The sequence below is a fragment of the Sinohyriopsis cumingii genome, chromosome 2 (assembly GCF_028554795.1).
Source record: "Sinohyriopsis cumingii isolate HCF-2022 chromosome 2, ASM2855479v2, whole genome shotgun sequence".
Classification (NCBI taxonomy): Eukaryota; Metazoa; Mollusca; class Bivalvia; order Unionida; family Unionidae; genus Sinohyriopsis; species Sinohyriopsis cumingii.
The window spans coordinates 120,805,609-120,821,798 of record NC_142962.1 but is presented as its reverse complement, the minus strand read 5'-3'; the positions used below and the strand labels follow the sequence as shown (position 1 = coordinate 120,821,798).

Below are 16,190 nucleotides of genomic sequence, written 5' to 3'. Positions count from 1 at the left end.
AGCAAATGTACTGGGCTAATTTACCATTTAAGTCAATTCTCAAATAGAAGTAATTATTTGTTATCAGCTAGAAAAGACAAACTGTTAAAATATGTGCATGGCTTGAAAAATCTGCTTGCCAGTTCCATCTCACAAGTGGAAGCTTGGGTAATAATAAGCAATGGTTTTTAAAATATACCTAACATACAGAAAGCAAAAAAGTACTGAGCAGACACTTTTTTCAATGGTTTCAAACCCTGATGTGTTATTTCATTGTGTGCTTTTTGGTTATCTAAGAATTCAGGATAAAAAAACCTGGATGTTGGTGTAAGATTTAAGAAAAATCTGTATATGTAAGCTTTTAAGCAAGCAAAGGTGTAAATGAGATTTACATGATTTTTTAGGTTCAGTGACATTAATGAGGTCTTTGAGGTTCACATGTGATACATCTCTAAGAAAAGGGAGACTCCAAAACCAGTCAGCAATTTGCAAACATATAATTTACTACCATCTGTAAAGTAACAAAAAATGCATAAATCTTGCAGAAACCAAGACCTGTGAGAAAGAATATTTTCTAAAAATGTTATAATATGTACCTAGTTTCACGGCAATCCACTAAGAAGACTCCATCCAAATGGACTGACACTCTACTGTTGAAAAGAAGTCCAGGAAACTAAGATAAATCCATGTCCTATATTTAACTGCCAAGTGTTAAAACCATCTCATGGCCAAACTGGATATAAGATTGGCACCATTTTCATTCAGACCCAACAAGACATCATAAGAATTCTTTTGGAAAGGTGTAAATATGACCATCCAATCAGAAGTAGCATTCAAGCTGGCCATCACTGCGGCCATATTGGATGCAAGATCAGCACTATTTCCATTTAGGACTAAGCAGATAACATAACAACTCGCATGGTGAAAAACCCAATTTTGACATGACCATCAATTCAAGAGATACAAAGATTTTCATTTAGGACCAACCAAACACCACAGATAGTCTTCCAGTGAGAATGCATGTAAATGACTTTCTGTTCATCAGAAGTAGCAATAACAAGATTTAAAAAATGGCTACCTTCAATGTCAAAATGGATGTCAGCATGATACCATTTTCATACAGTAACGGCTCAGGAAAACCACCCATCATCTTGTTCTGACTGGTAAATGCTGGCTGTGCCAAGCAAACCTTTACTACTTATTCACCCCTGGACCGAGTAGATGCAGATTTGCATCTCGAGAATCAATACAGATGCACTTTCAACCCTTAACAAGCATCCAAGGTCAACATCCCTTTATATCTAGCATGAGTGAACTGTCAATTACTTTTGCTAATATTGCCTACTTGCTGTCTGTCCAGAACAGGGTGCAAAAGGAAGCTTAATTATTTGACACAAATACCATAAAGTAGGTCCAAATCATGAAGATCTGTGTTTAACATTTTGACACTTTGTCCTGACACTTTCAGTAATCTAGGCAAAGCATTGCTGTGGAAAACGTCAACATTTTTAATTTCTGTCTCTTATGGCAGTGTTACGTTGTCCCAAGTCATGTGCGTTTTAAGGACTATGTAGCTTTACTGACACATTCCCACACCAATGCGAACAGGCTAGCAGACATTTATGCATTTATGTACGTTTCAAATGAAATAATGATACTAGCCTGCATTTGAAAGAAGCATTATAAGTGTCTTCACTGATTCCATTCAGCTTTCACACGATGTAATCTCTTCACAAAGCACATGCCAAGACAACACATGATTTGTCTTAATTAATGGGTGTCATACTGTAAAGTCTTTTCAATTCATTTGTCAAAATTAGCAATTTGCAATCTTCCCTTTAAGAAGTGACCTTGAGGAGTTCTCTACAAATGTATGTTTGACTGCAGTGTATCACTTTGTATGAAAATTGGTTAATCTCTGGAGATGCTTGAATTCTTTTTCTGATGTAGCTTAGCAAAAAAATTTATTTAAAAATAATCACATACATGAGGGAAATATCTGCTGGCATCTTCGCTTTGGCATGACAAAGTATCAATATATCTTCAGTTTTAAAAATACAGGTGACCGGGAAAGCACAACACTGTTTGACCTGATGACCTTTCTGACTCTTAATTTCCAACATGTAGAGATGTGTGATAGTTTAAGCAAACTTTCTCTGCATTAAATGACCCCTTGATTATTGAATGCCTGCACCATGCATGAAAAAGTCATTAAGAAATTGGGGGCAAGGTGTGAAATAGAGTTCTCCAGTGGCAAACACATACAGAACTGTCTAAGGGGCTACGTATTTAAAGGGTTTTAAACTCAGTCTTCACTCCGAATATAATATATTCATGGTCTGTACCACTTTAGTATCAAACATGAGCCATGTTCTAGTAAAAGTAGTGGAGTGAATATGTTATGTACTGTGATAGTGATGACAGGTATTAGCATCTTTTGTGACTCACTCATGTCAGGAAAAATTGCTTGGAAAGATTTTACCTGAGCCTTGATAGACATGAGCTATATGGTGAAAGCCCATGTTCATATGACAATCTGATCAGGGATGAAGATTTTCATGTTGGCCACTGTGGCAGTCATATTGGAGGTCAGATCGGCAACATTTTTCATTTAGCATCAACTAAATAATGTAAGAAGTCTTTAAGTTTTTGTTGTTGTTGTTGTTGTTGTTGTTGTAGGGTTTAATGCCATTTTTCAGTACACGATAGGCCATACATGGCAGCCAGTATTAACGGTGGGGGAAGAATCCCGGAAAGAACCACCGACCCACGAGAAGCTACTGGCAAGCTTTCTCACATACCCACATTGGCTGAATCTGAGACTTGAACCCAAGCAGACAGAGGTGAGATGGCAGTGATCCGTAACGGAGAGTGCTTTAAACCACTCAGCCACTTGGGGCCACCGAGTCTTTAAGTAAAAATGCCACTTCAATAAGACCATCCATTCAGGAAGAGTAAAGCAATAACAAAAGTTTCAAGGCAGCCACCATAATGGATGTCCAAATTCAACAAGACCTTGGGATGACTTTGATACTTTGCATTTGTGAGAAAATCTTACACTGCATTCCGCTGCTGGACAAAAGGGCAATAACTATCACAAAACTATGAGCACTGATTTCTCATTTTGTACATCTTCTGACGATGACCATAGCATGTACAAATTGTCATGGCAATGTTTTGATAACTGTGCTACATGGTTATTTTCACAACATTGTGTCAAAACTACATCCAGCTCCAAAATAAAAAGGAGCAATAACTGTAACAAAATTTTCAAGAGTACAGTGATTTACTGATACCCGTAATCAATCCACCAAAACCTGCTGGAATAATTGCTTTCACAAACGTTTGTCACACAGTTCATTAGAAAATAACTTTAAAAGAAATAAATTCTGTGAGGGCAGTAATTTGTTGATATGGCATCTTCAAACATAAGTATAACAAGTTTCATGGTGATCCACTGAAAAATCTGAGACTAAGCTGTGTATACAAGATCCTATCATACAGCAACTACATCAGGCTCCAAGTCAAATGTTGTTGTTGTTGTAGGGTTTAATGCCATTTTTTCAGCACAAGATAGGCTATATATTGCAGCCAGTATAAATGGTAGAGGAAGAACCTCGGAAAACCCTGGAAAGAACCACCAACCCACAAGAAACTACTGGCAAGCTTTCTCACATAATCACATTGGCTGAATCCAAGGCTCAAACCCATGCAGACAGAGGTGAGATATCAATGATCTGTAACAGTGAGCACTTAAGACCACTTAGCCACTTGGGGACCCGGCTCCATGTTAAAAAGGGCAATAACTCCCCAAAAAAATATAAAAGGCACAAAGTGGTTTTGCTGATATGCACATCATCAGATGATGACTTTAATATTTGCCTTGTTTCATGATGACAGACTAACAATTCTAAGACTAGTTCCATTCACAACATTTTGTCAAATGATGTACACTTCTGTAAGTCAAAAGGGGCAATAACTCTCTTAAATAATTGTGGGAGCAAAGTGAGTTCTTGATATGAACATCTCAGTTGATAAATACAATATTTATTAAACTACACTGAAATCCATCATGGTATATGATATGCCTGCCCCATCTTTAATAGTCCTCTATGTATATAACTTAAATCTGAAGTGCAGAAACCTTTCATATATTCTGTTATAGTGACCCTGATGTCATTTTGACCTTAAAATCAATAGGCTGCTTTATTGCCCTCAGTGTAAGCCATCCACAGTTTAGGATAAGTCTGTGATGTAGAATTAATGTTACTTTGCAGAAACCAATTTTCTTCTTTTGGTCAGTGACCTTCACCTTTGACCTTTTGATCATAAATTGAATAGCCTTCTTTTGTAACCCATGTGTAAGCTAGCAACAATGATTGCTTGATGTAGCTCTTGTACAACTCATGTTATGATGTGGAAACCATATCTTAAAATTCCTTCCAATAATGACCATGACTTTTGCTCTTCATTTATCCAAGTGCAAGCTATCCAAAATGTCTGGTAAACAGCTAATGTTGCAGAAATATAATTTATTCTTCAGAAATCATTTTTCTTCATTTAGTCAGAATTACCTTGACTTGTGACCTTTAGAGCCCTAAATCCACAGGGTTTTTCTATAGCTCACATGCAAGACATCCACAAAGTTTGGTAACTAGATGGAGAATCTGAGTTACCATGAGGAAGCATTTTTCCTATCTTAAGTGAAAGTCACAATGATAATGACCACTGGTTATTGATACGATTCCTTTCAACTCTATGTTCAAGCCATCCACAATATTTGGTAACTGTAGATGGTGAACAACTAAAGTTATTCTGCAGAAACTCACCTGGCAACAGAAGGATGCACAGAAAACATCACAACATACATCACTCTGCCTTACGGCCAGTATATAGAAACTATCTGACTAGTTGTATTCACAAGACTGTGATGGATTGAAGGATGCATGGATGGAAAAGAGGATTCTTCTATACCTGCGGTTAATCCAGAATTCCTTATTTATTGTACGCATTTCAACAAATCCCATGGAAAAAAGAAAATACCTACCTGAATCTGGTGGAAGTGTTACTTACTATTGTTTGTGTACATTGCACACACCTGAAAACAGCACAGAACCAGATATTCTGTTTTATAATGATCTGGCAGATCATGATCTATGCTGTTTATAGCAGGTGAGGGGGAGAACAGGTTACAAATGTATAGTCTCCATTATATCTAGACTGATACAGTGTTTCCAAGACAGCTACATTTGTCAGCCATAGCCAGACAGGAGTTAAAATTACCAACTGTAAATCTGGCATGTTAGACACAGAACAGCAAGTAGCTAGCAATTATTCAATGATTATGTTTTCTTCAACAGATAATTTCTAAATTTCTTCCCTTAGTAATACCACACTGACCCTGGATCCTTTTTCACTGGCAGTAACAAAAAGTTTATGTAGCACCACTAGCATTACAAAATGTTATGAATGCCATATTCCTGTTAGTTATATTTAAAACAAAGCTTTAGACATCTCATCAGTTATGTTTATATTCCAGTGCAAAATAATTTTTTATCTGATGTTTCAATGAGATTACAATTTGTTGTCCTTACACAATTTGAATTAATCTCAGACTGTGAAAACTTTATTAGCAGATAAGAGCTGACATGACTTAGAAGTGTTCTGCCAATCTCCAAAATAAATAAAAATATACAAAACGCATTTCTGAAATATGTTTAGTAAACAGAATTTCTGTGTAAGATTACACACCTGGCTGACATATGGATAATATAACAACCAAATGCATGAGTTTGTAGGATGCTCAGCTTTTCAATCTTCATCCATACTGGGTGGCAGATCGGCATTATTCGCCCATCTTACAAAGGCCCAAATGCCAGTATGCTTTATCAAATTCTGTTAGCAGTATTCTTCTTAAAGTTGTGAACGTGTTTTCTACCTTTTTTGTGGTGAATTAGCCATTATTTGTACAAACTTGATAGCTCTCTATGCCAGAACTCAATCTCTCTCTCTCTCTCTCACACACACACACACATAAAATTTTGTCTAAGTCAGTTGAGTGGTTTTTAAGAAAACATTTAAATGTTTGTTTTTAGCAGTGGCAGCTATAACTGTTGATTACCGGTAATCTGAAAGGTCTACAATGCTTTCTACCAATTGGCATTTGTATTAATCTGAAAAGTCTTCGATGTTTTCTACCAATTGGCATCTGTATTAATTTGAAAGGTCTATGATGCTTTCGACCAAATGACATTTTGTATTCATTTGAAAAGTCTATGATGCTTTCTACCAATTGGCATTTGTATTCATTTAAAAGGTCTACGATGCTTTCTACCAAATGACATTTGTATCAATCTGAAAGGTCTTCAATGCTTTCTACCAAGATTTATTAAATTAAATGCAGTGGTTTTAGACATGTCATTTAAAAGTGCATTAACTCTTACCTCTGTACAAGTGGGTGTGAAGGCACCTGGGATTGCAAATATCACATGCTTGCCTTTCCCAAATATCTGTGCAGCATTCAATTTGTTTCCTGGATTGTTCTCATACAGGTCCACTGAGGGAATCTTATCTCCTACCTAAAAAAGAGACAGATCAAATGCTTGAAATTATTTTGCAAAGAAAACCCACCATCTTTTCTCATTTTTGTGCACACTTTCATAAATTTTTCGGTTTTACAAAGTATTATCACTCTGGTATATACAGTATATAGTTTTTTTTTTTTTTTTTCTACTTGAGCAAGGAATTTTACTCAAATTGTGCAAGTCTAAATAACCTGCAGGGGTCAAGCTAGAGTTGAATTTTAGGGAGAAGTGACTTCTCCTTTTGGACAGAACAGGAAGTAGTAAGAGATTATATGCTATAGATATTTTATTTTCAAGTAGAAACTTTGTTGTATGTATATTATAAACACATTATGTTCTTGTATACAAATTATCATATTCATATGCAGTGTATGCTGGCCATATGACTTAAGGGCATTAGAGAAGCTATACACTGTAATGAATTTTAACTGATAGGAGTAACTAGATTACAGTATTGTAATTGCATGTTAGTAAAAATGCTTAACCAACTGCCCTTAAACTGGAATTTTGTTTTTCTTTATAAACTTTTACTATAAAATGGCAGTTGAAAAAAATATCTAAATTTGTTTTGAAACAGCCCCTGTAAGATGTACACGAGAGCAAATGCATGTGTCTTCATACAATATTATTTGTCTCAATTTCTTTGTTGCCGATAAAACTTTACGATAACTTTTCATAGATGAAAACAAACTGAAGCATTAAACTGAGCACATGAATGAAATAAAACCCTTTCCAACCAAAATGAAACAGCCAACATGTGGGTGAATCTATTTCTAGAAAGAGGGGCTTTCTTAATGCAACCACTCACATTCTCACTTCATTACATTTCATTGATAGGATTGCAAATTTATGGTTTTATTATTTGTCTATGTATGTGTAGTAACGTCAGGCATAGGGATGAAACGATACACCTAAGCCACATAGCTATATGATTCACAAACACACAGCCTGTGATACGATATATACTGGTACACATATGAATTAGATGGTCTTTCCATCTTTGAAACGTAGGTGGTGCCCCTTTGCGTTAACATACCGGCTGTATTTCCAGTATGCAGATTACAAATAAAGTTATCATATATTTATAGACAATTCTCATTGATGACAAGAAAACGAAAATACTTTCTAACCGATTGCTTGTTGGTTGTCAGTTATATTCAACATTTTAGGCCATTTAATGGTGGCTCCATTTAACTCACTTTACCCACCAGGCCTTCGTTTTGTATAGCATGAATGCTCTGAAAGCATCTTAATACCAATTTCATGTCTCAGTTACACGTGGAAGTCATTACGATGTTATCTTCAAAACAGAAGAAATAAAGCAATTTCCTCGTACAAAAAAATCTCATCTAGAACAAATCTGGGCATGGGAATGAGAATGAATACCAACAAAATCTATCACATTGTACTTTCTGCATATGCAAGAGACTGCTACAGCCACAGGCACTTGTATTTGTTAGTGAAGAAGGAAAACTACTGACAACACTCTGTCCTTTTCTATTTTGTTTAAATTTTTGCACAAGGTAAATTTGAGCAGTTTAAAATCTGCTCTCTCGCTGCTTCTGATCTAATTTTATTTATCCCATTAGCACCTTTATTCATTGGTTAAATATCTCGGCATAAAAAGAGAAATTCCAAATGTGTTCCCCATGCACAATTTAAGAAGAGATGCTGCCAGGATTTTATCTTAAGGGGAACTTCACCCTCTGTCACTGAAGGAAGGGAGTATAAAAGAAGGGGGAGGAGGAAACAGTCATAGTTCAATATTTACCTTACACTTAAATATCTCTTTCTTCCTGCTCCACCTTTTTTTTAGATCTCTACTGAAATCAAAATCTTTAAAGGCTGTCACCTCTAGCTGTATGAGGATTATTCTATTATTCTTTTCTCAGCATACACTGTTCCTTATCTGTGTATGAATATTTTTCTGTGCTTCCCAACTCTGTCAGCTTCAGATGTTGGGGTATGGATCTTTGTGGCTGTTAATTACAATTTTCGAGAGCTCACAGATATTACCATTTGAATACATCTGTCAATAACATAAACTTACTTTTTGAATCAGTAGTTTACTGACTACTAGGCCAGGTTTTGTATCTGTTCCATAATGCTGTATTAGGGTTTTTAGTCCATCAATGCCATAGCCTGCTTGTGCAGAGGTATTGAAATAATTATCTTTGCTTCTTAATTTAAATTTGTTTCTCTTATTTATTCAGTTTATCTTAACCCTGATATGGATACCGGTAAATGGTTTTGTTGCATATTTTTCGCATGGCTAAATTGATTGATAAAAAAATGAAAATTGTATTCTACTGTTAAATTGTCTTATTTTATATGAATCGTATTCTGCCCTTTCTACATTTAATTTCGAAATACTGCTGAAAGGGGGATTGACCATCATGCCATCTATTTTTGTCCATCTGACTCGTATTTAACACCATTTTCAGGCTCATAATCACTCACTGGTATCTCCATTAACAATTTTCCATCTCCAATAATCCAATATACTTCATAACTTCAAAAACTGCTGTCACCATCACTATCATCAGCCAGTTTTTGCTGAACAAAAACATAACAAACCACACCAAGAATCAAACATTTTGTTTTCTAGGTGGCCCATATTTTAAACACTCATTTGTAAAACATCTTTCATGGAGGGTTCAAACTACATCATAAGGCTTATTCCAGGGCACAAAGTGCCAATCAAATTTAATTTAACAACAATTCATGTCATGCTTGATCTGTAAACAGTTGCCTACCCGTAAAACATCACGACAAGAATGGTTGAATAAAAATGGTATACTTTGCCAAGCACATCTTCATATACAGGACTTTAATTTGCGAGAGTTCTCACACATCACTGTTCTCAAAGTGTGTGAATTATTGCAGATCTTGCATGATTCACACAATTGCAACCCCGACTGCGTCTTTGTTTAAGTACTACATATTAATGACTTTTGCATGAAGTTTCTCTGTTGCATTGCTAATACTTCCTGTTTGTCATGCAGGGAATAAGCTACACTAATTGATTGTTGGCAGTTATTATTTAACCTGGACTGGAACAAGCAATAACCACCAATGAGATTTCAGTGTAGCATATTTCACCATGTGACACACCAATAGTGCAGCTTTCAAATTGACCAAAGCAGACAAGACAAAATTCAACGTAAAGCGTCGCATAAAATTGGTTATTAAATGATGAGTAAAGTACTTCATAATACATATGAAACAAGTTTGGAATGTATCCTACATGCTTAACATGCTGCTGGGATAAGATAATTATCATAAAATGGGGAGGTAGAGAGTAGATTACGAACCATGTCATTGTTTTAATTTGCAGATGGCGAGTATTCTCAATTGTATTTTTTCATTTTTAATAATACAAATGAGTGCGTAGAACTACAAATGCTGTTTCAAATGAATTCTATATTTAAAGAATAAAATGGCAAACTAATAATAATTATTCACAACTGCTGACGACTAAAATAATGTACATACAGTAAGTATCATTTGATATCGATTCTCCATCTCTTGTATTGATGTGTTGTTGTTTTAGGGCTTAACGCCATTTTTCAGCACGAGATAGGCTATACATGGTGGCCAGTACAACTGGTGGAAGAAGAACCCTGGAAAACCACGGGTAGAACCACCAACCCACAAGAACCTACTGGCACCATGTTAGCCATGCCTGAGACTTGAACCCACACAGACAGGTGAGATGGCAATGATCCGTAATGGTGAGCACTTTAAACCACTCTGGGCCCCATTGATATGTGTATCTTTACAACAGAAGTATCAATGCATCAATATATTGATAAATTTTTTCACCCCTTGTCAGACATTGGTTAAACAGTATTTGCTTCACTGCATTTTTCCCCCATATTTTCACAAAAATGAATGAAAACAACTCTGACCATACAGAACTTCACAACTTCCATAACAAACCATTGTCCCATATGTTTGTGACCTATTTAGACTTTGATTCTTTGAATTTAATATTTTCCGTAATATTATTGCCCAAATGTTTACAACAACACAATCTAACAAAGTGGTACTTCCCAGACCGAGAGGAATCCTTTTTTATTTCTCTACGACAAGTTCACTTATGGTTTCAAACTGATTTTATGAAGAAAATAATGCAAACCTGGCAGTTAAAATCTTCAGGTTACATTCTTTTTTATTTAAAAAAATAAAAATTGTTTTTATATAATATTGTTTCAGTTTCAAAACACAAATACTTGTGTCTTTTAACATCAAATGATAACTTGCAGAAATCGGCCAGGGATAGTTACTAAAAACAGAGACATCTATACCACAACTCTATTACAACTTACTTTGGGGGGGGGGGGGAAAAGGTAATAGTCAATCAGCTATCAAAACACATAAAAAGAGTTTGTTTGTTTATTAACTTAATTAAACACCAGCTATTTTGCCTTGAGCGACAACACAATACTGGAAATAATTGGCCAAGGATAGGGAGATAGAGAGCCACAGTTACTCAATGTACATTTAAAAAAATCACAGGGAGAAGTCATTTTTGCTTTTCAAACAAAGAAAGGCAAAGTTTTCATTTTTTAAACAACTTAGTTATCCACTTCGCCTGGTAGCATGACCCATGAACCTGTGTTTGTGTCCATGATGCAAAACACTAAATCAATTATAGCTATAAACATGAGTGTTTGTGTCTGTCCTGTAAAACGCTCAAACAATTACAGCCTTCGAAACCTGTGCAGCCTTTAAATCCAGGTAAAAAAGCATACACAACACAATAATGGATTACTGAAACAGGATGAAGAACTTGCACATGACTCATTCAGACACACAGAGTACAAGTATGTTCTGTAAAACAACCTCTTACATCATACACTGATCTACAGGGAGAAAGTACTGAAATACTTTAATTGCACAGTACAATTAAACCATATCCGTTTCGTTGCCAAAACAAGCTTTCAACAACAATGGATGTACATTTTGATCTACATTAAAAAAATGAAGTCATGTTCAAACTGATCTACAGCTAAATTTCACAACTTCACTATTATTTGTTGTGACTGAACTGAATGAATGGCCAAACTCATGTGTTTCAAAAAAGGGTTTCAATATTCTCTATTAAAACCAGCAGAATCTGATGGATTTTTTTTTAAAAATCCTTTAATAAATTCATCAACTGTTTTCTTCTTGCCACATATTTCAAAAATTATTCCACATATTCAAATTTTTTTCAAAATCAATCAGTTATATATTTAATGGTTGGTATATAAATTATGTCTACAATTATATACATGTACAGTTATATATGTATACAATACATTACGACTGGCCACAACAATCATGTAATGCTATCAGCCATATCTGACCACTCCAATGGCCTAGTGGTCAGAGCGTCCACCTCGGATGTCTGTGGTTGTGGGTTTAAACCCTGGCCCAGTCATTCCAAAGACTAACAGGTACTAACAGCTGCCTCACTTCGCGCTCATCATTTGGAGATTAGTGTCAGGACTGGTTGACCTGGTGCCAGGATAATGTGACTGGGTAAGACACCATGCTACATATTTGCAGCATGATATCCCCGTGCTAGACATCATTATAAACTGGAACACTGCAGACATCACATCAATATGACTGAAAACTGTTTAAACTTGGTGTTTTACCTACCCAAGTGTCATGCGTCAAATACACAAACTTGTGTCAAATACACATACTTTTCAAATTTGATGCACAAAAATTGTCGGTGGTACGTAAATTGACAAACCTCAATGTTGTTTCTCTGATTAATTAACAAAACAAAGGTTTGGTCTAACTACTTTAATGGCTAGGTCACAACTCTCCCAAGCAGCATGCACACTAGTTTCTTATATTAATGTTATCATAAGACACAGTGTTATAACTGAGTGTTGAGCCTGGAGTTGACCTTATGTGACATGTAACTGTAAGATCATTAGTAGAAACAGGATGTTAGAACTGTATATTACCACACTGAAGAAAGAATAAGAAAATAAATAATATGGTTAACCAACTGCAAGCATAGACCCTGAACTGCTTTTGTATAATGCATCACATTCTTTGCTCTACCAACTATTCCTAACAAACTAGATAGACTCGGATCTGCCAGCAACAGCAGATTCAGTCTATACATTATGTACTTCAGAGAACCGCTCCGGTGACCTAGTGGTTAGAGCATCCGCCTCGGATGCGGGAGGTTGTGGGTTCGATCCCCGGCCGAATCATACCAAAGACTTACAAAAATGGTACTAACAGCTGCTTCGCTTGGCACTCAGCATTAAGAGGTTAGTGTTAGGACTGGTCAGCCCGGTGTCAGGATAATGTGACTGGGTGGGACATCATGCTACATGTCTGCGGCATGATGCCCCAGTGCTAGACATCACTATAAACTGCCACAATGCAGACATTGTAGCGATATGACTGGAAAATTGTTAAAGCTATGTTAAAAATCAAAATCACATCACATGTACTTCAGAGCTTACAATAATGAAACAATCATGCCCAGGACCCCTCAAAATCTAGATTAGACACCACCTGTAGCTTAAGTTTCCTGACAGGCTTGTCATCATAAAAAGTATTATCGAATTTACTCAACAAAACCATGAGCGCACAGATGAAATGCAGCATTTTCATTTTGATGTTCTTGAAGACACTGGTAAATTATTAATATTCACCATCACCCATGGGGCTCCATTTGTATGCCCCTCCAACTAATTAATATTCAACCCCCCAATGGGGCTCCATTTGTATGCCCCTCCAACTGATAAAGATCATCTGCATGAATTATAATTAGTACTTATTTGTCTTTCATGAACAGAAATCCTTTAATTATAATAATAATAATAATAATAATAATAATAATGACTTTATTTAAAGAGGGTAACACGATTAGATGAACTAATCTACCGTGAGGCCCTCATACAAAGGAACTTGTTGAGATACAAATGCTCACATAAAAGCATACATGCATACCTATACATAGTATCATTTACATGTTTTGACACATTATACTGACTTTCTTTTCTTTCACCAAATGGATACTTGCACATACATATAGTACCCACATATTAAGTATACCGGTACATGCAATATGCAGTTAGTGACAAACAGATGAGTAGTATATTTAATGATGCCCAGAAGTATTTCATAACACAAAAACAGTTGCTTTCATTCTTATTTGAACTACATCTCTGAAGCCACTGGATCTATTGTGATTTTCTGGAAGGAAATAGAGTGGGCACAAGCAATTCCCAGACCTATATCCCTAGAACATCATGCATGTCTGCTCAGTAGTGTCTAATGATTGACAGGATTTTGGTACCAGTCTTATGTATCTATATCAGGTGTCTTTAAACTGGCCTAGAGACCCGAGAAATTTGGCAAAGATATGTCTTATTCTAAAAACAGACTTAGCCTGAAAATGAAATTATCATCAAACAAAACTAAACAGATTAAATACAAATAAGGCAACTAGGAAACAGAAATAAGAAAAGGGGGGGGGAGGAAAAATTTAAAAAAGGGGATTTTTGGGGTTTTCCACCCCTTTTTATTTCTCTTTGGAGAATGGGAGAAAGATAAAAAAAATTAGCTTTTTAAAAACATTTTTTTTATTATTCCTCCTTTTCAATCTAACCACTCCTTTTCCACTTTCTCTAAACAATACTTCACAAACATAGCATGCATGTAACACCACTAATACCTCTGAGAATACTCTAGCCGAAGGTGACAGTAATATCTATACCACGAGAAATTCTAGGCCCCCAAAATTAGAGCATATAAGGTGGTCCAACACCCAAGACCATCAGGGCCCACTACACAAAGTAGCAAAACTATAAACAACTTTAGAAAAGAAAGACCTCAAATTAGCATATATAAGGTAGTCTAAAACACCAACGAACATCAGGCCCAGCAGCACAAGGCTGCAAATAAAACAGCGATAATTTTGACAATTAAGACCCTAAAACCTGAATCCTACATATAAGGTGGTCTCAAAAGTTCAAGACCATCAGGACCAGCCACAAAAGGTGGCAAACTTTACTAAAAACTGTCACCTAAGATATCTGTCCTAAGCTAAATTCTAAACTCAAAACAGCACAGAGTTTTTTCAAAATTGTGCAGGATGACAATTTAGACCCGATACCCTGAAGTCTAGGAGCCACCTTTCCACCGTCTCCTCCCTTGCCACAGCCAGACACCAAAATAAAAAGCGTGCAGTACACGTCCATAATACTACTGGAAATTCAGTACCAACATATGAGTGTGTGATGTGTCCATTCCCACTCATATATACCTAAATGCAGCCAAGTAGTAGTGACCGAATAGGTTAAGTGTGTGTTGGATCTATTCCCACTCGCCATCAAGCCCTCCATTCAGACAGTTAGGGACTAATCTTAGTCCCACTGCATGGTGGCTTCAATCAAACTGCCCCATGAGCACATGAAAGCCTGGGGGAAGTGGCTCGAATTCCTTCCCCTTGGAGTAATTAAACAGCCTACAGTGCAGGCATAAAACAGTGGTATATGCACGACTGTACGAAAACCACTTACATCTAAATTAACTGACTAACTGCAACAACTGTATGGCAAACATTCGTATTTAGCCGTACATAGTCTAAGATGCAATAACTAACACGAGGCTTAGTGTAAATGCTACCCCAAAAGACAGACAGCACTAGGAAATGATCATCCACATCCATAGCATGCTACTTTCTTGAACGTTCTACGATCTCAAGGTCATCATCAATTAAACCAATATGCTAAGATGCCGGCAAATTTAGTCATTTAAATAACCATGACGATTTACGATTTCACTCTAATACATCAAAAGTCGTACCAATATAATTTGCCTTGTTGAAAATGTTCCTACAATTTCAAAACCTGGCATTTCTGAATATTAAGCAGATGGTCAATTACGTCGATCGGTGAATCAAATATAATTCAAATTTTAAATAAACTACGTGAATATCCATCTTACCTTGATTGGCATGTTGACTACAAATCCTGTACTGATACGGCGTGGGAAGGCACTGCCTGTTCTGACTAGTATAGATTGAAGTACTTGACGGTATATGTACATTGTAACTTTATGGATCTTTACCTTTAGTGCAACGGGATTTCAACCGGTGTTAAGTAACAAACCTCCTTTTGTAAGTCATGTCTATAGACGCACTATTTTATTTTATTTTATTCAAGTGTAATAGATGAGGGTCTGAAATGCATTGTGTAATTAAGGTTACGTCACAATGAATTTTAATGTTGGATTTTATGGTACTTTCAACACATTAGTGGATATATCATGCTGAGGAAATGTGATCTTAATTCCTTTCCTATGGACACGCTGAGGCGCCGCCTCGTGTTGACAGAGGCAAGGCGGTGGGTGCCGTTTACCTGGGTTCAAATCTCCGTAGAGTACGAATTAAAAATTATCTAACCTGTATGATATATATATATATATATATATATATATATATATATATATATATATATATATATATATATATATATATATATATATATATATCGCATCCGAGGTATGTATGTATGTATGTATGTATGATATACCACGAGATGTGTAAATTTTATATTAAAAGCAAACGAGGCTTGCCGATTTTTAAATAAATTTATACAA

General features: G+C 36.0%; 1 protein-coding gene across 1 annotated transcript in view; it reads right to left on the bottom strand.

The window, feature by feature from the left end:
* Window positions 1-15,691, bottom strand: part of LOC149805708 (peroxiredoxin-5, mitochondrial-like) — a 28,141-nt gene extending 12,450 nt beyond the window's left edge. Inside the window, exons 1-2 of the mRNA XM_089950374.1 lie at window positions 15,537-15,691; window positions 6,423-6,557 (exon numbers count right to left, since the gene is read on the bottom strand). Of these exons, the coding sequence (XP_089806500.1) occupies window positions 6,423-6,557; window positions 15,537-15,638 (237 nt within the window). The 5' untranslated portion in view covers window positions 15,639-15,691. The remainder of the gene's footprint in view (window positions 1-6,422; window positions 6,558-15,536) is intronic.
* Between the last annotated feature and the right edge of the window lie 499 nt (window positions 15,692-16,190).